The 22,051-nt window shown below is 37.5% G+C and overlaps 1 protein-coding gene across 2 annotated transcripts in view; it reads left to right on the forward strand.

The window, feature by feature from the left end:
• The window catches only part of LOC140118356 (uncharacterized), a 315,197-nt gene that overhangs the window by 45,185 nt on the left and 247,961 nt on the right, over positions 1-22,051 (forward strand). For both annotated transcript variants that reach the window (XM_072136177.1, XM_072136178.1), the window contains exons 27-38: positions 3,649-3,860; positions 3,987-4,206; positions 4,578-4,731; positions 6,560-6,711; positions 7,168-7,344; positions 7,988-8,197; positions 8,788-8,923; positions 10,031-10,174; positions 14,776-14,921; positions 16,289-16,493; positions 17,640-17,815; positions 19,268-19,394. In XM_072136177.1, coding sequence (XP_071992278.1) covers positions 3,649-3,860; positions 3,987-4,206; positions 4,578-4,731; positions 6,560-6,711; positions 7,168-7,344; positions 7,988-8,197; positions 8,788-8,923; positions 10,031-10,174; positions 14,776-14,921; positions 16,289-16,493; positions 17,640-17,815; positions 19,268-19,394 — 2,059 coding nt within the window. The remainder of the gene's footprint in view (positions 1-3,648; positions 3,861-3,986; positions 4,207-4,577; positions 4,732-6,559; positions 6,712-7,167; positions 7,345-7,987; positions 8,198-8,787; positions 8,924-10,030; positions 10,175-14,775; positions 14,922-16,288; positions 16,494-17,639; positions 17,816-19,267; positions 19,395-22,051) is intronic.

Genomic DNA, 22,051 nt, shown 5'->3' on the forward strand with positions numbered 1-22,051 from the left:
TATTTTTTTGCGTTAAATAACCGAAGGGCTTATATAATATTTACAGAACCACTTAGGGCAATGCTAATACATATAATAGAATAGTCATCACAGGAGAAAGCAATGCTCTCACATGCCTACATCAAGTGGCATATTTTGTAATGGAAAAGATTTTATCCTCTAGGTATGAATTCAGTTTTCTCTGTTTCAAGTAGAGTATCTATAGCAACCTCTTTTTGTTATGGTTTACCTTTTAGGGGTCAAGATTAATAACTGAAGCTTAAAGGTTTATAGACTCAGATGTTATTTTAATATACAATGTACATAGACAGATGAGGTCAATCCAATTTAATAACTAAAGTACTATTGAATTGAACTTCAGCTTGTAAGCGAGTGTATTCACTTGTGTTCTATTCTGCGCAGGTTAAGTAGTGTCACAGAAAATTACATGATGAGTTCTCACTGATATCTTGAGAAAAATGCAGCTTTCTTTAGAGCTTGAAAAACAATAGATTATCTGCTCATATAAACTAAATTGTCATGATGGCTTCCTGTCACCAAGCCATCCTTACTCGTTCTAATTCCTGTGGCACTAAACATTGGGATGTAAAAAGCTGTTTGTTGCCTGAGATTTTGGTGCTGGGGCTTCTTTATATGTAGAGACACAGCATTGGGAAATGAGAAGGTTTAGAGAAGAGAAATCAGTTTTTAAAAAAAATCTTTTTATATTTGGTTTTAAAATCAATGAAAAATTATTATACAAACAAACAATATTCCATAGAGTAGTATTTCTTTACCACATTAAGAATAATTTGCAGGTTGGGGGTCCATTGCCCAGGGAGGAAGGGGAGTCAGAGGGTTCAGCAGCAGAAGTGTGCAAAGCAGTAATCAAAGCAAAAGGTGGTTTCTTTGAAGAATCTAGAATACTGTATAAGACATATTTTCAGTTGTTTCACACTTTTTTGTTAAGTATATAATTCCACACATGTTAATTCATAGTTGTGATAATTTCAGTGTGAATCTACAATTTTTATAGTCAGTAAAATACAGAAAACTCTTTGAATGAGAAGTTGTGTCTGAAATTTTGGCCTGTACTGTATTTTGAATTTGTTTATGAAAAGTTTAAACTTTGAACTTTTATAATTTTTTAATAAATAGTCATATCACAAAAATGACTTAATAAATAACATTCACCATACATCTGCTTTATTTTGGCAACATTTTTTAAAATTCTTTTGTAGCTGTAGGATGGTGGAAGGCTTTTAGGTTTAGTAGCTATTTTCAAGAAAATTTCTAAATGAATTTTATTAAGGGTAATTTAAAGGACACCTGTCATCAGGTCTGTGTCACTAGTCTTGTCACTACTACCTGTTGGAGCAGCTCACAAGGATCCCATCCCAGCCTTTATCTAGTTATTTCATACATTATTCATTGTAAAATCATCTATTCTTTATCATGTAAATGAGGCTGGTCACATGGTCAGAGGCAGTGATGTCACCCCTGTTCCCCCTCCCCTCTCCTCCCCCTGCTCATGTCTGTGTGTAATGTATAGTAAAGCATGGCTAGTGTGTGTGCTGCATCTGCTGACATGCTGCATCCTCCTAATATACAGGTGAGAGACACAGACATCAGCTACACATGAATCTGACATGTTCTGCTGTAACATGGCTGCCTGGAGCTGCTGTATCTCTCCTATACACACACACACATGCACACACAGGCTGCAGGGGGCATGGCCACCAGCACCAGGAAGCACATCATTATACAGCCTCACATCATTGTACAGGCTGTCAGTCATGCACTGGGGGTGTGGCTGTGCCTCCCACTCATGAATAGAGTGGACAGCTTGAATATGCTAATGCTTCATTGGACATTTCACAGGTCATTTGCATACAGCTTTAGGACCTCATTGCTTAGGTTTACAGGCATGAAGAGGGACAATGAAGGGATAGAGGCAATGCTCTCTAATGGCAGTTTATGAAAATATATTTAGTTTAGGGGGGTTATTTTGCATTTAATTTCTGAAGTGATTTTTAATAGACCTAAACAACAGAAACCCCATAAATTATCCAATTTAAGAAACTACACCCCTTAAATTATTCAAAACCCTTTAGGTTTTCTTCAAAGTTAACTCAAAATGGAGAGGAGAGCGCAGAGGGTAGAGGCATGCAGCTGGGCAGTAAAAGGGTTAGTTTTATGTGGTGTACAAGTTATTTATGGTGTGGAGGGTCATTGTAAGCATGGATCCAACATGCCTCCCAGCATTGTAGCAACCTCTTGATGTTGCCCCCTCTCCACCTGCTCAATAACTTGATATTTCAACTGAGCAATATTATAATACCTCTTATTAAAATGTTAAGGTATAGGTAAAAGCAAATACACCTAATTGTAGATTTGTGGTCATTTATACGTTCCTTCATATGTTGAATTGTCTCCCTGAAACGTACATTAACCCACAAGGACACTTGATCAAATAAATCATTGGTAGATTCACAGGTAAAGTGCTAGTGAATAGCACTTTAAACCACACCAAACTTTTTTGTCAAGAAGAAGAAATGGTACATATGCTTACCTTACTTGTGCGCAATGCACTAATGTAACTTGTGGCAATACTTTTTATCATCCTCACACTGGACATCCCTATAAGATAAAAGGACTCTTCTTTCACTCTCTCTCTCTTTTTATCTCGGGTTTTGTGTAGGGAAAGATGCTGTGTCAAGGCAAAAGTGTTAGGGTAATAACTTGAAATATAAGGGGATTAGGACAGAAATGAAAAAAGATATGCTATGTTTAAGATATTGGTCAAAAATTACCAACAAAATAGGTCTAATCGAAACTCATTTGATAAGACAAAGATTGGACATCCATAAGTGAAGTCATAAATGGATAAATAGCACATTCTCTTATTCAATGTAATTAACAAAAAAACAGCATTTTGCAGATATAATTCCAACCAGTCTCTATCAGTCCTGGTGTTTACAATTTGGTTGCCCCTAGATACAACCGTAAATCTTCTGCCTATGGTCGGATTTTTCTCATGAATAGCTTCTCTTGTCTGCACACTGCAGTGCTCTCTGCCTCCAGCCCCTCCCCTTTGCATTACAAGGCCAGCTTAGACACTAGCAGTTCCTGCCCGCAAGCAGTGTGCAGAGACTTGCTCTACTGGCTACAAACAGATAAGGTCTTTATCTAGGGTAGGGGGAGGGAGGCATTATACAGAGCTGCCTCTGTGTGTGTTGGAAGTGAGTTAGCAGATCTCAAAGTGTCATTATGTTTTATATCCATCTCATGGATGTCAGCATCTCAGATCTGTCTTATTTGTCTTTTTCCATGCGTCAGATACTAGTAGAATGTTCAGAAGCTAAATAAAAGTGTAGATAAACTTGTACCCTGATACTGTGTGCACATTGTCAGCACACAACATTTAATAGCATTTTAAAGCATGACCATCAATGAGTTATAGTAGCTAAAACAGCAATAAAACTGTCTAAAATTTTAATGTAAGGAGGTTAAAAATCTGTATTGTGTAAACATCACTAGGGGATAAAAATTTGAAACTATCTTTCATGGGCAACCCCCTTTAAGGTATTATTTGTGTGACAACTTTCTTTTTAGTTCTGTCTTTTTTTTAATCAAACATAATATTTGATGTGTGATTTTTTGTAATAGGACTTAGAAGTATTTCAACGTAAACTTGATGTGTTGGGGTCTGACATTGAGAATTCTAAAGTGTACAAGTACGAATGTGCATCTCAAGAAGCTTTCAGAATCATTCATGACTTCAACTCTCGAGTTCAGATACTGCAAAATGAAGCAAAAGACCTCAAAGAGCTACAAGAGCTTCTGGAGACTACAGTGGTTGATTTCTCTATTTTAAACAAGTATGTGTTATCGAGATGCATTTTAAATTTTCTAGAAAGGTGGTAAGAATTTAAGGCAACATCTAACATCACCCAGAGCCCTTCCAAGTAATATTGCTTTAAAATTATTTCCTCAATCTGTCACAGCTGTGAGGACCTATTGCAGAAACTCAGCCATGTGTGGGAACATGTAGATTCGATCCTTCAAGAGCAAGATATATGGAAGCAGGAATTGTGGCAGAACATGAACACAGATGAATTATTAAAAAGAACAAAGGAACGTCTTATCCTTTTACAGTCTTTTCCTGGAGAGATTCAAGAATGGGATGTTTATAAGAAAGCAGTGGAAAAAGTCAATATTATGCATGTAAGTTGGGGTTGTTGTAAAAGCATAATAACTTCTTTATTGAGACATCAGGAAAATCCAAAAGTGTACAAAAACATAGGGAAACGCAGGGCCACAGCTGTGGCCATGCTAGGCCCTTGGTGAGCTGACTTTCCCTCACGTACACATAAAGCTCCCTATTATGTGAAGGCTGTAGTTTCCCAAAGGGTGCCCATTTCCAATATAGTTGAGAAACCCATTTCTGTGGGTTTTTTGTGCTTATCTGTGCTTTCCAAATGGGAAAAGATAACATGGTAAAACTCATAGTTAATTTTTTTAGTTTATAAAAAAAAAAGTAAAATATTAATTTTCACATTAAATTGCACTTAAAGCATTTGACTTTGATTTTCTAGATGACTTTGCCATTAATAGAAGACCTTAGTAATCCTGCAATGAGGACAAGACACTGGAATCAACTGGTCCGCCAGACAGGGGGAATGCTTCGTGTTACTGCAGATAGCTTGAAGGCAATTACCCTGGGTGACTTACTTTCTATGGATTTACAAAGTATGTTAACCAAACATTTTATTTTGCTATTCTTTTAAAGAAAACCAGCAAGCTCCCCTGAAATATCTGTTTTAGTGTAGAATTGCATTTTCATAGTATATCATAGTATCATAGTTTATGCGGTTGATAAAAGACGCTTGTCCATCAAGTTCAACCAAGGAAGGGAAGGGATTCCATGAGGAAGGGATTTAGGGGAAATAATTCTCTCTAACATAACCATCAATTTTATTTAGGTGTAAAAAGGCATCTAAGCATCTAGGCAACTCTGCATTGTACTGTTACTCTGTTATGCAAGGCAAGATCATTTGGTGCCCAGGGCACATAGGAAGAGTACACCCCACGCACAAACCATTAAATAAAATCATAATAATATCGACATTGGTAGAGAAGATGTTAAAGGGAACCGTTCAGCAGATTCATGGCACTCTAAGCAATGGGAAGAATGAAATGCAGATAGCAGCTGACCGTGGGGATCTTCTATATGGATAGCTGGAGCTGAGCAACCCCATGTCTTCCTTCTCCTTACATAGCCTACACACTGAATTACCCTCGAGGACAAGTTGTGACATAGTTGCAGATCCTACCACCATTCAGGAATTATAATTTAGAGAGAAATATACATTTGCTATTTCATTCTGCGTGGCAGGACCTATGATTAAGTAATTCCTGGTCCTAAAGGATAACACACTGTGCTTACAGCACATTGAATCATGTTTTCTACTGTGTGTTTAAAATGTTTTCTACGTGTCTAAAATGCAATGAGCCCGCACATTATGCATGCACCTTTACTTACTGACCCTCCTTCTGACTCGGGAGGCTCATTTCCTAAGGGTCACTCACTTTTGTCAGACTGTTCACCTTTTTCAGGGATAGCATGGCTTGGACAGGTATTTAACAGGTGTCTGCGCTGGGATTTTGTGCATGAAACCGTTTTTTAGCACAGCTGGCTTCCATGCGACACATATTGGGGGACGTGTAGTCGGACGATCTGACTGATTTAGACTGAGCACGGGATTTAACTTTCAAATTATGTCGCTAGCTAATGCACTTACATGCAATACTTAAAAGATGGTGAATTATGTCGGACCTGAGCGGGTAAGCGACACATGCAGGATATTGGGCACACAATCTTAGTGAAGCGCGTCACAGTGCATTATCGCCGGACAATGCATTTTTGGTGAACTCCAGCGGACGGGTAAGTAAATGAGCCCCTGTGTGTCCCTCTATAGTCTTACTCTGTCTTACACACCAATTCAATAAGGAGAATGGTAACAATCTGTTAGGGAGGAATAACAGAAACAGATTTTTAAGAAAGTATGCTACAAAATAATTAATTCATTCACATGAGAAGCCAAACATTTTTATCAGATACAAATGACTGTCTACATACATCTTAGTAACTTGGCATCTTAATGACTTTAAATAAAATCTAAGGTTTAATGCTTTGTGAGAATCTATAAATGCACAAAGTAAACACCTCTGCTTGATAATTTCCCCTAAATTTTCCAAAAATTTTCAGTTGCACTGAATAGTGGGACAAAGATATTAATACTGTGGAGCAGATTCTTAAGATAACAATGGCTTAAAATGTTAAGGGGTTGCTGCGAGGTTAAAATTTTAAATGCTCCACATTGCAGCATTTTTACACAAAAATAATACCTGAGGTGTCTAAACTTGAGGTGTCTAAACTTGCTCAGATTACAGATTAAACGTATGGCCTAAAATGGGGATCATCTAGTTTGGTTTTAAACTGTCTAAATTTAAGACAGAATTAATAAATAAGTCCCTGTATGTGATGCAATATCTTTTGTAATTTTTATCACATTAGAACACACAGAAGATGTGAGGACGACTGTACAGAGGGCAACAAGAGATGTGACTATTGAAAGTTCCTTAAAGAACTGTGAAGAAGTCTGGTTAAGCAGAATATTTGAACTTGGCCCCCACAGCAGAATTATATCAGCCAGATCTGAAAATGAGGTACAAGTATATGACTAAAGATAGTCACAAATTAGAACATAATAATGTTTTAATTCTGAAAATTAATAGTTTAGGTGAATGTAAGAAACTGTGTGATATATGTAATTCCCTTCCCTCATCAGTCCTCTTCTGCCTCCTAAACTGCTCAGTTCACTCTCTAGATCTGTCCTCAATGAGATAAGATTTCACTTCCTATGTTTTCTGCTGTTTTCTGGCAGCTTTATACTAATATTCTCGGTTTTAACAGTACACAAACAAAACAAAATATGTAACAGGGCTCCCCACCTGATATGTGTCTTCTTATGGGGCATAGGGTGAGTCGGACAACCTTAGGTAGCAGGTTATGTTCCATAAGACACAGTGTATTATATTTTGTTAACTATTTTGCTATCTCATTTTGTTTTTTAATTTTTCTGTCTTGAACCACTATTTTTTTATTGTTATGAACTATTCCAGGAAATTGCAAGTTCGGTATCTGGCAGTCACTACACCAAAGGAGACATAAGCAGGAATTTAACAACTGGAAAAGGCAGCCGCAGGCTCAGTAAACAATCAGACCATGGTCTTCACTTTTCTAAAAAGATGGGCAGAGGAAGCACGGTGTCCTTGTATGAATCTCTGAAACATATAGAGGTAAGAAATACCAGAAGGTTTACTTGCTGTTCCTACTGCTGACTCTTACCAATAATAATCACAGGGGGGTCCAATGTCCTTTGTTTGAATGAAAAGACAGTCCTCCAACCGCGCTAGGGCCTACTCTAAGGGGATACCAGAGACAGACAAGTGCATGCTCAGTCATTTAGCTGTAGAGTTAACTATACCACCTTTGGAAAAGCACAATAGCCACTCAATGCATATAAGAGACCCTCATTCCAGTCATCAGAGGGTATCCCAGTGATGGAACACTTAGAGAACTTCTTTCTTCATTTGTAAAGGCTTAAACAATAAGCTAGGAGTGCTATGTAATCTATACTATTGTATCATATTGTATTGTAATAGTTCTACTACTGTATCCTTTATGCAGTGTTTAAGGTCATGGAGTATTTGACTTGACAGTTTATATTGCGTCTTTTGCCTTTTTGTGTTGTACTGGACTAAATGTAGCCCTGAACAGCTGATTGATACAGGGACCAGGAGTCAGCACTCTTCATTGATTTTGATTGCATGTTAGTCTTTTAATCGCAGTTAATTACCGGTATATGATTTCCATTGGTGCTTATTGCTTGTAATATTCTGCTCTGTATTTATATGTGTTCTTTTGTACATTTGCCACCAGGAGTTTGGTAAAGTACAACTCGTGAGAAATACAGACTCTATATTTGAGGAATTGGAACATCACCAGTTGGTATTGACAAGCATGCAGCCTTATGCAGAAGCTGGATCCTTCCTGGATGATGTGACAAAATGGCAGAAGAAGTTGCAAGTCATCGAGACAACTGTTCACCTGTGGCTTTCTGTCCAGGAGAAATGGACTCAAATGGAAGAGGTTATTTTTTTTATCATCTCTTAGAAAGGAGAACATAAAATTGGAAAACATATGAAATAATTTTTCAAATTCTCTTGAGGTTTTGGTAATGGTGGCACTACAGATATGTTTTAATAGTACTTACATTGACTGTGTAAAATACATTGGGGGAGATTTATTACTGCTTCTACGCCAGTTTTCATGCACTGTTCTAGAATTCGCAATTCTTACAGTGACTAGGCTGCCTCCACAGTGAGTGGGCAAGGGGTGTGCCCACCCTGTGCCTGCTTAATTCTGAAAAACGATGCCAGGTAGGACCTTTTAGTTACACCAAGAGGCCTATGTATGATACATCTCCCCCATTATGTAAAATTATGGAAATATAAAGTATGGGAGATCACAATATCTTACAAATAAAATAATATAATTACATGTCCACTATGTAAGTTAGTGTTCACTAATCTGTGGCTCAAAAACTGTTGCAAAACTACCATCACATATATATTTATCTACACAAAGTCTCCAAATATAACTAGTACCTATTTAGCATTGTAGAACTACTGTATATAATAGAATTGATGTATTTTATTCTCATATTTTACTTTCCACAGGTGTTTTCTACGCTTACATTCCGAGTAGCCATGCCCAGAGAAGCCAATTTATTTGCAGATGTACATCACCATTTTTGTCGGCTAATGAAATCAGTTGAAGAGAATCCAAATATATTACAGAACTGCACACGAAGAGGTGAGTGCATTGACCTACCATGTCTCAAAGGCGGATAGGTAATCTTTGTGAGAAAGCTCTTTGCCTCTCACCCTAATTTTATTGTTAAAAATTTAAAAAAAAAAACATTCTGGCCAAAAAGTAGAATAATGTCCGTTCATCTCTTTATGCTTCTTCTTAATTTTTCCTTGATTATAAAGGTTGAGGGACATAAAGGTCAGGAATTTGGATTTTAGGAACCTGATCCTGTTATGTTAGAGAAAATAAGCCTTTGTGTCTAACAGTTACTTGTTTGCCAGGTCATAATGTGTGAACTATCTTGCTGGAGCTTGTCATTGAACAAGTTGTGTGTTAAAGAGAACCTGTCACTAGAAATGTCATATTTAGCTCATAACAGGTTCCAATAGTCTTTGCAACAATGAGTTTAAAAATGCCTTTGTCAGCATTCTGAATCATTTTAGTGCTTTTTAAAAGTATACCAGACATTACCTGACTCCCTGCCAGCACCGTCCAGCTAGGACCGATCTAACAGCTTGAGTCCCCTTCTTCCTGATTCTGCTGATGTCTCTAGCTGACATAGGCAAGGGAGAGGCGGAGAGAGGGGGATAAGTGATCAGGAGAGTAGGATGACATGTGGAGACAGGGACTCAGGTCATTGGATCTGCACAACCCCACCAGTGACTCGATGGATTGTTGAATGATGAATATACTTTTATAAGTACTGAAATTATTCAGAATTATGGTGATAACAGCATTTTTAAACTCGTAATTGAAACAGGATAGCTGAGAGTACAAAACACAGATCACGAGCTGATAAACAGAGAATGGAACAAAAAAACAGCTCAGTTCTTAGTGTAGTGGATGAACTCTGCTTAACTCCTATTAAAATGAATGAGCTTATCTACAGTTACCTGGTCTGACCATTATACAGAGAATGGAGATGACTGCTTCCCGTTTATCAGCTGCCCAGAACAACTCATCTGGGGAGATGCTTTCTGTCGGAATCCCACTATCTTATATTAGAGACCAAACATATGTATATGTTATCAATAGTCCAGAAAACCCCTTTAACACCCTTTGTTAAAATGGATGTAACACAGAACTGGATATTCCCTTTATTTTTGTCAGGATTGCAATCCTTACTGGAGATGTTGAACTATAAACTTGAACGCTGCCAACGGGCTGTCCGACTTCATTTGGAGCAAAAGAGACAGGTTTTTCCAAGATTCTTTTTCTTATCCTTAGAAGATACACTCAGAATTGTGTGTTATGGTACGTATAAATATCATTCCAGGTGTCTTTATAAGATGTGTTATTTATGTGGAATTGGCATTGTTGTATCAACATAAACATCAGCCCCACAAATTAGGCAACATATGCTTATTCAGCATACAGGGCCAGACTGAGGTTCCTTGGACCAACTGGATCAATTTTTTCTCGGGGCCCACCCTTTGTGACACCTTATGGAATGGACCCTTGCATCCTCCAAATTGACTTGTCTTTCGATGGACCTCTGGGGCTTAGTATTGGATTAGATGCCTGGGCCCAGTGGAGATCCTCTGGTACTCTGATGGGCAAGTGCGGCACTGTCAGGCATAAGAAAACAGTACAGGTGGTCCCCTACTTAAGGACACCCGATTTACAGATGACCTATAGTTAAAGACAGACCCCTCTGCCCACTGTGACCTCTGGTGAAGCTCTCTGGATGCTTTACTTTAGTCCCAGACTGCAATAATCAGCTGTAAGGTGTCTGTAATGAAGCTTTATTAATAATCCTTGGTCCAATTACAGCAAAAAATTTTGAAACTCCAATTGTCACTGGGGCAAAAACTTTTTCAACTTAAATACAAATTCAACTTAAGAACAAACCTACAGACCGTATCTTGTACGTAACCCAGGGACTCCCTGTATTGTGTGTCTGGTGGAAAGGTATACCTTTCACGCTTCCTGCAGAAGGCCCAAATTCTACATAGCTGCCCACGTCTGGGGCTGCCTTGAATGCTGTCTCACAAACTCTGTGCTGAGGTTACCGCCTCAGTGTCCACAGAGTTCTCTGAGTGCCACATCTGTCACCTGTGTCATAGGTTCACCACCACTAGTATAATGTAATGCTCTCCCTAGAAAAATAAGTAGCAAAAAATATTAAGGAAAATATGCCATCCTGGTTTATATAGTCACAGGCAGTGCTTTACTAGAAATACATTGTTATCAACTATGCCTTTACTGGAGGCAGTGTTAATGGGAAGACTGACAGCAGGTATTTTCTGCTTCAGATCTGTCCATTACATGCACAAGGTGATATACTGAAGATTGAAAGATTCAGTAAAAAAGCAGTCTTAAGACAGTTGTTGCTTGTTGTCTAATCTTGGCACTGTTTATCCTAAATGGAATGATATTCGTTACATTGAGAAGACTTTATATCTCAAAGCTACCAGTTGCTTGTAAATTTACCTGACAATAAAGCCAATGAGGGTCATTTACTAAGGGCCCGATTCGCGTTTTCCCGACGTGTTACCCGAATATTTCCGATTTGCGCCGATTGTACCTGAATTGCCCCGGGATTTTGGCGCACGCGATCGGATTGTGGCGCATAGGCGCTGGCATGCATGCAACGGAAATCGGGGGGCGTGGCCGAACGAAAACCCGACGTATTCGGAAAAACCGCCGCATTTAAAAACCGAAAATGTGTCGCTTGGGAAGCGCTTACCTTCACCTGGTCCAGCTCGGTGTATTCCGGCGCGTTCAGATGATTTTCAGCGCAGCAGCGCCACCTGGTGGACGGCGGAGGAACTACCTTCATAAATCCCGTCCGGACCCGAATCCTGTTCAGAGAACGCGCCGCTGGATCGCGAATGGGCCGGGTAAGTAAATCTGCCCCAATGTGTCTGTAATCCAATATTAGTGGTTTATTGTTCTGAGCAGCATGATCTTCATCAAACTGCACATATTTTATTCCTTCTGTGAGTTTTCCCAACATTTAATTCTCACTCCTTCTTAAGCTTGAACATAAATAAAGCATCAGAGGCATTTCAGGTCACTCTGGAGTTACATATGTTAATTTGTAATTCAGGATGCTCCCTCCTCGGCATTTGCAGCAAATTCCCGCTAGCTTTTTCTGTTGGATCCTAACATCAAACTCTGCATATGCACAAACAACAGCTGATGGTATCAGCGGGCGAACAGAATGCTTCAGCTTCTTCTCAGTGGTGATCTGTCAGCCACAATACCCTATCTTTCCATCTAATATGATTATCAACAATTGGATTCTGTCAATTACTGTTCCATCTTTACAATGTTATTATGAACGATAAAGTATAATATGTTATATTACTAGTGGAATTATGTTGAACTACCAATATGTTATTCATAATCTACCTGCATGAAACTGACAACTTTTTCAATTCAATGTAACTTATTTTATTAGGGCAATTATATGTAATTTACCATTGCTACTCTTGTGCATAACCTTAGTTTATATCTCTACCTTTACCTCCTGGTTTCACAAGAAACACAGGGAGCGCCTGAAATGACTCTCAGCCAATCACTAGCTTTGGTGGGGTCACTGCTGTGGGTAGTGAGTGGTAGCACAGCACTTGTATGAATATTCTATGCATTGAGACTCCAGGAAGTGAAGATCAGCAGAATCTAGCAGCATCAGAACCAGAGTGGTGAAGAATCTGTAAAGAATAAATGGCACTCGACCATAGAGTACTTACTTACTAAACAGCGACATTCATAGTCAATGCAATGACTGTATGGAGCCATGGACTTGTTCCTGAAAAAGCAGTCGCAGTGATCAACCCTTCACTACAGAAGTTGGTGTAAAGTGTTTTTTTTCTGACATGCTGTGATTCACAAATATAGCTAGTGTTTTGAGAAAAGCATTTTTATGTTTCTCTTGTTTTTCCAAATGATATTGGTAAAGATAAACTAAAATAAACTAAGATAAACTAAAACTGTCTGAAAAATTAAGAATAGTGCATCCAATTTTCACAGCTAAGAAGTGTGGTGTCATTTAAGGGGAAACTACCATCCCCACAAAGTATATACCTTTACTTCCATTCTCTTGGTGCACCAATTCTATTGCTTATCTGAGATGAGAGGAGTGGTCCAGGCAGAAATAGCAGAGATCTGGGTGCACCAACTGTCTTATTAGCATGTACCTTAAAATGAGAATATCCCAGAAACATCATGATGGACAGAAAAAAAGATATTTTGGAAATCACAGTTTATTTCTCAACAACAGATAATTACACTTGGGGGATGTGGTAGACTCCTTTAAGACTGTCTGACTTTATACCTTCATTTAATTTGCTTGGTTTAACACTAGAAAATACACAAAAGCTGTACTGTTATATTCTCTATAGAAAGATAAGGCTTTCTCATGGCAACTGTTCTAAACTACCTACCCTTGTCAGATTTATTTGCTATTTTAATTGTGCTATCATGAACTTATTAATATTATCAATGAACTTAATAATAACATGAGTTTTATTTGCTTGTTGTTGATAATCTTCATTTACCTAATTTTAAAGCCTTCTATGGACCATATTATATTATTGAAGGAAATCCATGGCATCCTTCCATCTTTTAAAATTATGCTAATAAGCCAGAAGGGCTCTCTGCAATGTTACCAGAGCCCCTCTGTGCTGTGGCTTCACAGTCTGCTACACTGTGCAGGACCACTTTCCGCTCCCGCTGTGTGAGATTACAGCAGACAGAAAGAGGGGGGGGGGAGTGCTGAGGGAACAGGGAACAGCCTGTGAAGCTGCAGCACAGATGTGTTGGGGTTACACCCACATGGAACCCTTCTGGCATGCTTAACTTTAAAAGTCGATTTTAGAAGGATGGAGGCCATGGATAACAAATGTAAACAAATAACTACAGTCACAGTGACTGGAATTATGAGCATGTGTCCCTGGTCAATCCAAGATTGATTTTGATGGTAGATTTCCTTTCAATGCTGTAATGTAAAAAAATATGCAATTCAAAGTTCCTTTTTCAAAAATGTGTCCCAGTTATGCATATTGGTGTTTTTTTTTACCTTTTTTCTTTTCTTTTTATTCTGCACCAATAGTTCATGTGAGTAAACTGCTATTTGTTACTTTTTTTGTTACTTTTGTAAGCATGTTCTGTATGTTAACTTTAAGTTGCAATAGAGCATTTTGAAAAATAAAAAAGGAATGTTATATGATATAAGGCTCTGATCAGAAAGACATTATGAGGCTCATTTACTAAGGGCTCCATGACCGCACTTTCGTTGGGTTTCCCGACTTTTTCCGTTTTGCACCAAATTCTGCCGGGATTTTGGCGCACGCTATCGGATTTCGGTGCAATCGCGACAGCTTTCACGCAACAGAAATCAGGGGGCGTGGCCGACGGAAAACCAGACGGATTCGGAAAAAACACGGAATTTAAAAAACGAATTGTGTCGCAAAATTAAACACTTATATGCATTAGGAATAGGTTGGTGAACTCCGGCGGACACCTGGTGGACATCGGGTGCACAACCTTTGTGAGTCACTGGAAGACCCAAATCCTCATTGGAGAACGCGCCGCTGGATCGCGACAGGACCGGGTAAGTAAATGACCCCCAATGTCTTTTAACAATACACATTATGAACATAACAGGTATGTTTTGTATATATATTATTTATTATATAACATGATCCCACTAACGTATGATGGTTTTTATCAGGCAGGTAGACGGTAAGACAATTTTTTTCCATCTGGAGCATAATTGAACATGACCCTTTTGCAAATGTTAATGGGATCTATTAATTATATTTATATATATTTATGTATAGTAAAAATACTTAAAAATTAATTAATTGCATAAATTGAAAGTAGATTGATTTGTCTGTTTATTACAGGATATGACCTAAATGTTATAAGCAGCTGCATTATGAAGCTATTCAAGCATGTGCAAGGTCTTATTTATCAAGCTAACTCTCAAGAAGATTGCCACCAGATTTTGGGTGTAAGAAGTTTTTTGGGGGAAGAGCTATATTTTACCCAGGTAGTAACACAAATGCTTGTTATACTTTTTTAGGTATGAATACAATGTTTACTCAGCAAAGTCTATTGTTTCTGTGACATGATATGATCTGCACATTAGTGTCTGTCAGATCGGATGTAACAATACCAGACTATACATTGTCAGACTCTTCTCGCATCAGATCATGTATCATGTGTCATTAGGTCTTACCTGATTTTTTTGTTATATACACAACTTTTTATACCTCATTTATATAATTCAGTTTGTTTTTCACAAATGACAATGAACAATAATAATAATAATAATCTTTATTTAAATAGTGCCATCAAATTCTGTAGTGCTTTACAAATCATAGGGGATATATATGCAAATATAATATTACATTACACAATACAAACAGTCATATGGAACAATAGGAGTGAGGCGTATTCCGGGAATATGAATGTCTGACACAAAAATCCATGATGATATAAATAAATGAATACAACAATACTCAATGATTCACAAAATGGAGCTTAAATAGTTTGATTTTATGATTTACAAAATTTATGGCTTCTCTAAAGTAGGTGGAGTTATCACTAAGATGGCTGCCACTGGAAACTACAAGTTCCATGATCCTAGTTCTCAGTAACTCCTCCTCCCTCTTATGCTCTGCTCCCAGTGATGATGTATCAGGTTTTCTTGCTCTGTTACCATAGTAATGATGTGTAACTGCCATCACCAAAACACTGGCCATACTGGATGCACTGCAACCAACCAGCTACAGCCAAACGTAGTGGTGATCACATGAACTGCCCAGGCAGGTGCAGAGCATGTGACGTGGACATGTGACCAGCGGCCATCTTGTGTCCTGTGTCTGCTCCACAACGGACCGCACGGAGGAAATTAACGGACTGATTAAAGGGCAAGTAATGTTTTAATTCTTCATTACAGTGTATGTCACCAGCATTTTCTGCTAAGGGGAGCAACATTTTAAATAACTACTAATTACATATTAGCTTATATTTTAAGGACCCATTTGTATATGAATTATGTGGATTCCTGGAATACCCCTTTAAGCATTGTTGGCTAGGACTCTTTTGGGAAACTGAGAGGTCTTGTTGTAGTCACATGCTTTACTGAAAGCAACAATTTCCCGTACAAATAACTCATCCATTGCCTCCATTGGAGAAAGTTCAAGAGAATATTCCTTTACCCGCAGCTTTGTATTCAGAACTTTTGCTGGTTTCTCAGTGTGGTGTAGATATTTTATTAAAGACATCACTTATATAAGATTACGTTATGTTTATCAAAGTAGATGTCAGTACGATTGCAAACAACATGCTGAGATGCTTAGAAATACTCCTGACCAGTGCCTAGCTGGTAACCTGCTTTCTGTGTTATTACAGCCTCTTGAATGTAGCAGCCCTGTGGAGAGTTGGCTTCCACAGCTTGTAAACAGCATAAAAGAATCTCTTCAACATCACCTGTGGGCAGCAATGGAGAACTCAAATGTGGTTATAACAAGGAGAAAAGAGATACACAGTGCTGGTGCCCGGCGGGTGGTGATAAACAAAGCTGTCTCCAAAGAAGAAGCTGCAGCAGAAAAGATAAGTATGTGTTACTTACAATTCTCAAATATTGGGTATACTGACTCTCAAGATTAGGATAATTAGCTGAAAATTTAATCAAGAATGTAGCATAAAAATAAAATTAGTGAACAATATTTGTAGAATATGGGTGAGATTTATTAAGCTCTGGTGCGTTGTAGGTTGGCGCACCAGCACTTGATGTTCTCTGTCCTCTTAGTATATTTGGCGCCAACTGTGTGGTCGGTCATTTCTACACAAGATTAGAGCTAGGGGGCTAGTGAATGGGTCTGGGAGGTCAAATCCAAAGTTCAGCACAGTCCACTCTACGCAACGCCATTGCTACTTGGAAGGGTAATTACAGGCCGTACACCAGGAATTCTGACATTATCAAGCCTTGTATGCTTCAAGGCTTATACATATTTATATCCTCCTTTTTGTTTATTCACAATTTTTGGTTTAATTCTATATTTTAATTACTAATATTGCATGTTAATTCAAACTAAATGATTTTTCTCTAAATGATTCCTGGCAATAGAAAAATAACACAGAATTTTTGGTGGGCTTTGCTCCAGTGTCACACCCATATAAAACTGTGTTAATTTTGTTTGGTCTTTATTGTCAGAGTGGAGGGCTGCCTCAAGTTTGGAAAGTTTTACAGGAAATCTTATTATTTATTACTGTTATTATGATTTATTGGCAACAGTCTCTCAAAAAGTAGTGGTAACATGCAGCCAGCCATGATATGAAAGTGGTATATAACAGATAAAGCTACGATAAAGAAACAAGGGATAACTGAAAGCAGTCAGTATTCTATGAAGAAGAAATTTAAAAAGACATATAATATGAGCACTGAATTTGCTCTTTTACCAAGGTGACTTTAGGTGACTACCTTTGGCATATAGGATTTACACTTTCGGTGTTTTTAGATGTTTTAATCCTTTGGTCTGTTATAGAAATGTATTAATAAAGATATTTGTATTTTTGCACATGTAAAGATTTATCTTTATTGAGGCCATAACACATCATCTTCTGTATATATTTTCTAGTGTTTTTGATTTGCCATTTTCACAATGTATTTAAGGTGATTTTAAAGTCATTTAAGATAACTGTGTCAGTTGATCACCTCAGCCACAAACATGTTCTTGTACTTTCTGATTGTAATTTTCAGAAATGAATACACCCCTAAAAGAAGAAACCCTGTCCATGAAATCTGGAGACGATGTGCACCAAGAATCCAAACACTGGGTCCTCCATACAATAACTGATGTGGCATACCTTTACACTCAGATAAAGTTTAGCCGAGAGGTTAATAAAGACAAAGATCATATTAAAGACACATTTAAGGTATTGGCCACTCACACTAACTTTATTTGTAGGAATATTGTACATCAAGTGAATAATGTAATTTTGCAGCCTGAACTTTTCCGCCTCATCTAATAAAAATAGAAAGGAGAAAGTTTTCCCCTGACACCAATGCATACTTACATTAAGTATAAAACCATTTTAAGAAATAATAGTTTTTTAAATATATTTGCCAAAAATGTGAAACTTTATTTGAATCACTAGTACAGTGTATAAACATGAGGAGCATTGTATAACTTGTAATCTTGCACTATACTCAAAAGTCTTGTGCTGCACCACTAATTATAGAACCTAATTAGCATACTGGGCACTTAAACTCATTAGGTGTATAACTGTGAAATGGGTGGTCTTGGACTGGATGGGACTGCCTGCCACCACCCATCTGACAGTAGATAATTGAATGACATTGACTGTCCAATTGCATCTGGTTAAGTGGAATCGTTTCTATTAGGTGATGCAAATAGTTGTAGTTGGTGGAGGTTGTGAAAGGTCCTTAATTGAAAGGGATTTCTTACATAACATATTTATGGCAATTCTATGGGGTCAGGTCTCCTGACCACTATTTGAGAACAGAAGTACCTGAATCCGTACACTTACTATTCCAATTAGTTGGAGTTACAAAAATGACCAAAATTGTGTGCTTGGTTATTTTTGATGCACCCTTTGACCTGAATGGCAGAGGTCAGTACTGGCCAGCCCCCTATTTAAACCGACAGTATAAGTGAGTTCAGGAAACCTACACTTATCAGGTATTTAGGGATATCCTTTAGAAGACAAGTCCCTAAAATAGGAAAACACCTTTATTGATATTGTACTTTAAAGTGTGGAAGTGGCAACAAATGTGGAGATGTTTTATGAAGAAAGCAGCCATGTAACTCAATGCAATCCTACAATCTAAAATATGAATTTAATACAAATAGGATGCTAATAAAAAACTCAGCATTGACATACCAAATTATGGTCAAGTTTTGATACTTTCCAGAACTTTATTTGTTATTATGTATCTGCATCCATCTATAAGATAATTGTAAATATTACTCCAAGTATAAATTGCCCAGATACATATTGCATTTGGTAAAATAGACTCGGTTTGCAGTTTATGTGAGAGAAAGCAGTGGTTTTGCTAGCACTATTACTTTCAGTAGATGAGTGATCTTTCATAAAACTGGAAAGAGCAGGTTATTGATTTAATCTGGAATTGGGCTGATGGCCATAGTGGCTACAGGTCATTGTGTGTGTATGTTCTAGAAGTAACAAAGACTGATTATATGCTTGTGGTACTGAAGACATGTGGAGAACATTACACACTTAAAATTCACCAGCTGCCAATGAGGTAATCACAATAATAATAATAAAGTGCTTTGAGTTAGGAGCTCATTGAACAAAATCATTTTGCTGACTCTAGCAATAAAATATTCTACTTTATATTTATAGGGCTGCCTTAAGATTCTGACAGAAGGAATTGAACACGCTGCCAAGATATTAAATGAAATTCCCCAGAAAGACATTCAGCTGCCTTCTGAAAGAACCTCAAAGGCAGAGAGGAAAGGAAATGGGCAAGGTAAGTCATACTTAATGATCTTGGTTGGCGTCCATTGATCTGCTCCAGGATCCTTGGAGAGTTGGATATCTATAAAAGTCTTTTAAAATGGTCTGAATGTTCATTTTTAACATTAGCAAGTGCCATTGAGCATTTGTGTTAAAACACACTGGAATTTCTGTGATCCAGCTATTTCCCAGGAACAGTACTTGATATAAATGGCTTGAGGTGAGTAAGACTACAGAATAATCTGAAAAGAAAGCAATTGGCCTACAAGGGTTTAGCACATGTGCCATAAATTATACTTGTGCATAAGTGTTAGCGGCCACTGCTTGTGCTTAGGATTTACCTAATTGACAGGTTCTACCTTGTTAAAATGGCAAGTCTAAGTGCCTAGTCCAGCTTATCCAATAGTATATGTGCCAAAACTGTGGTTATGTAATAACATACAATGCATATGTACATAAACTATACAGCACATTATACTTTTTTAGCTTTGATGTACATATTGCTCTCAAGTCAATCTGTAATTGATTGTGTGTAACTGATCACATATTCTTCAGTTCTGCTTGAAGGGCAAGTGCATGACGGTGATGAAGCAAATCTATCAAATAAGTTTCACATTTTGTTTTGTGGGGCATGCTGGGAGAAATGTTCTATATTGGATCGGTCTATATGTCTTATATAAGTTATGGTCTGTTCATCATAAGAAAGTCATCTAAACAGATACATCATTTAACACTTGCTAAAGACGTTCAAGCACTCTTTTGTATGGGGTATATTTCTCTCCTCCACTACTGTAGATTTTGTACTTTCTTCTGTTGACAGACCCTATTTTGATTTTACAGTAACAATTGAATAAAAGTGAGTTTTAATTAAAGGAATGACTAATGGGTTTCAGTGAGGTCTATAATAGACCTTTTTTGTAAATTTACTCTCCTGCTCCTCTTAGGCCCAGAGCAGAGCAGCTTAGGCCCTAAAGCATATGAGCCATCAATAATGTAATTATTGATGGCTCATATGCTTTAGGGCCTAAGCACCTTTGTTTAAAAGTATATTTTTTACGTAGACTAATAAATGTTTTATTTTAGCAACCTTTATCTTTACAGTGATACATTATTACTTTAAAAGGACATTTACGTTGATATATAAAATTGATTCAGTGCAATAATCAAGTATTTTTGTCTTCTTTGTGGTATCCACTTATATTAGTTCTATGCTTGGCGGGTCTTTGGTATTGTCTTCTATGAGGTCTCCAGTGTAATTGTCTGCTCTGGGGGTCTTAAGTATCAGTATTTGTCTGCTCTGAGGGTCTCCAGTATTGTTAATCTGCTATGGGGTTTTCAGTATTATCTGCTATGGGGTCTCGAGTATTATTATCTGCTATGGGGTCTCCAGCATTATTATGTGCTATGGGATCTCCAGTATTTGTCTGCTCTGGGGATTTCCAGTAGTTTTATGCTGTGGGTGGTTTCCAGTATTTTAAGCCTGATATCTGGTCTCCAATACTGTTGTTATCTGCTCTGGGGCTCTCCAGTATTATTAGTTTTATGCTCTGGGGGTTACCAGTATTTTAAACCTGCTGTATGGTCTCCAATAATATTATTATTATCAGCTTTAGGGATCTCCAGTATAAGAAGTTTTATGCTCTGGGGGTTTCCAGTATTTTAAGCTTGCTATGTGGTCTCCAATATTATTATTATTATTTGTTCTTGGTTCTGTACCATACTGGTCTGCTTTAAATGCAGTATTTGGTCTCTTTTTGAATTTTATAAATCCAATCCACACTCAAGAGTGGATTATCAATCTCCCCCCGTCTAATCACCGCGGTCATATGGTTGATGCTGCAACCCCGTATATCTTTATAATTGAGGTGGTGTGCCTGATTAAAATGCTCCATCACAGGGGTGGGATGGAAAGTTTTTTTTTTCTTTTAGAGCATCCGCCTTCATTTTATAGTTTGCTGCTTCCCGTTTTTTCTGAATTTTCTGAAGGGCAGTAAGCTATTGATTTGTCATGATTCTTCTTTTAGAACCATGTAACCTGTGTTCAGTGCACATCCTTTCTTATGTAAGAATCAATAATTGCTTGATACAGCACTTTACCGAAGGACATATTCTTCATAGCCAGTGTTTATGTAGGTTTCCTTCCGGGTTTTAGTTTTTGTTAACATAAGATTACATGTACTTAGTTGTTTCAATTATATACATTCTTTAATAATGAACAATTTTATAAGGTGCAAAATAAATGACCTAAATGATTATAATAATCAAAAAGACTTATTTAAGTTTAAAGTAAAAGTCCAGTCAAATGTTTTCAAAGAAATATGAGATCCTGTAGTTTGATAAAAATAAGTGTTCTGTTGATGTTGTAATAAAAATCTTTGTTTGGGGAAAGAAAAATGCACCAGATATCTAGCATAGATTGCACCAAAAATAGTCTAGCATGCTTTGTGGCAAACTTATCATTTATTTTGGACTCTTTATTTTTAACTATAAGCACAGTATGACCAATTAAAACGTAACTTTTACTGAACATCTTTAAAAGATCAAAAATTAGACATAAATACCCCTCAAAAAATACAGTAACAGTCTGTGAGTTCCGAAAACTACCGGTGCTCAAATAGAAAATGTGGAACGATCTTACCACAAGCAGAACCAGGAGCTGGTGGAGGATGC

The sequence above is a fragment of the Engystomops pustulosus genome, chromosome 2 (assembly GCF_040894005.1).
Source record: "Engystomops pustulosus chromosome 2, aEngPut4.maternal, whole genome shotgun sequence".
Classification (NCBI taxonomy): Eukaryota; Metazoa; Chordata; class Amphibia; order Anura; family Leptodactylidae; genus Engystomops; species Engystomops pustulosus.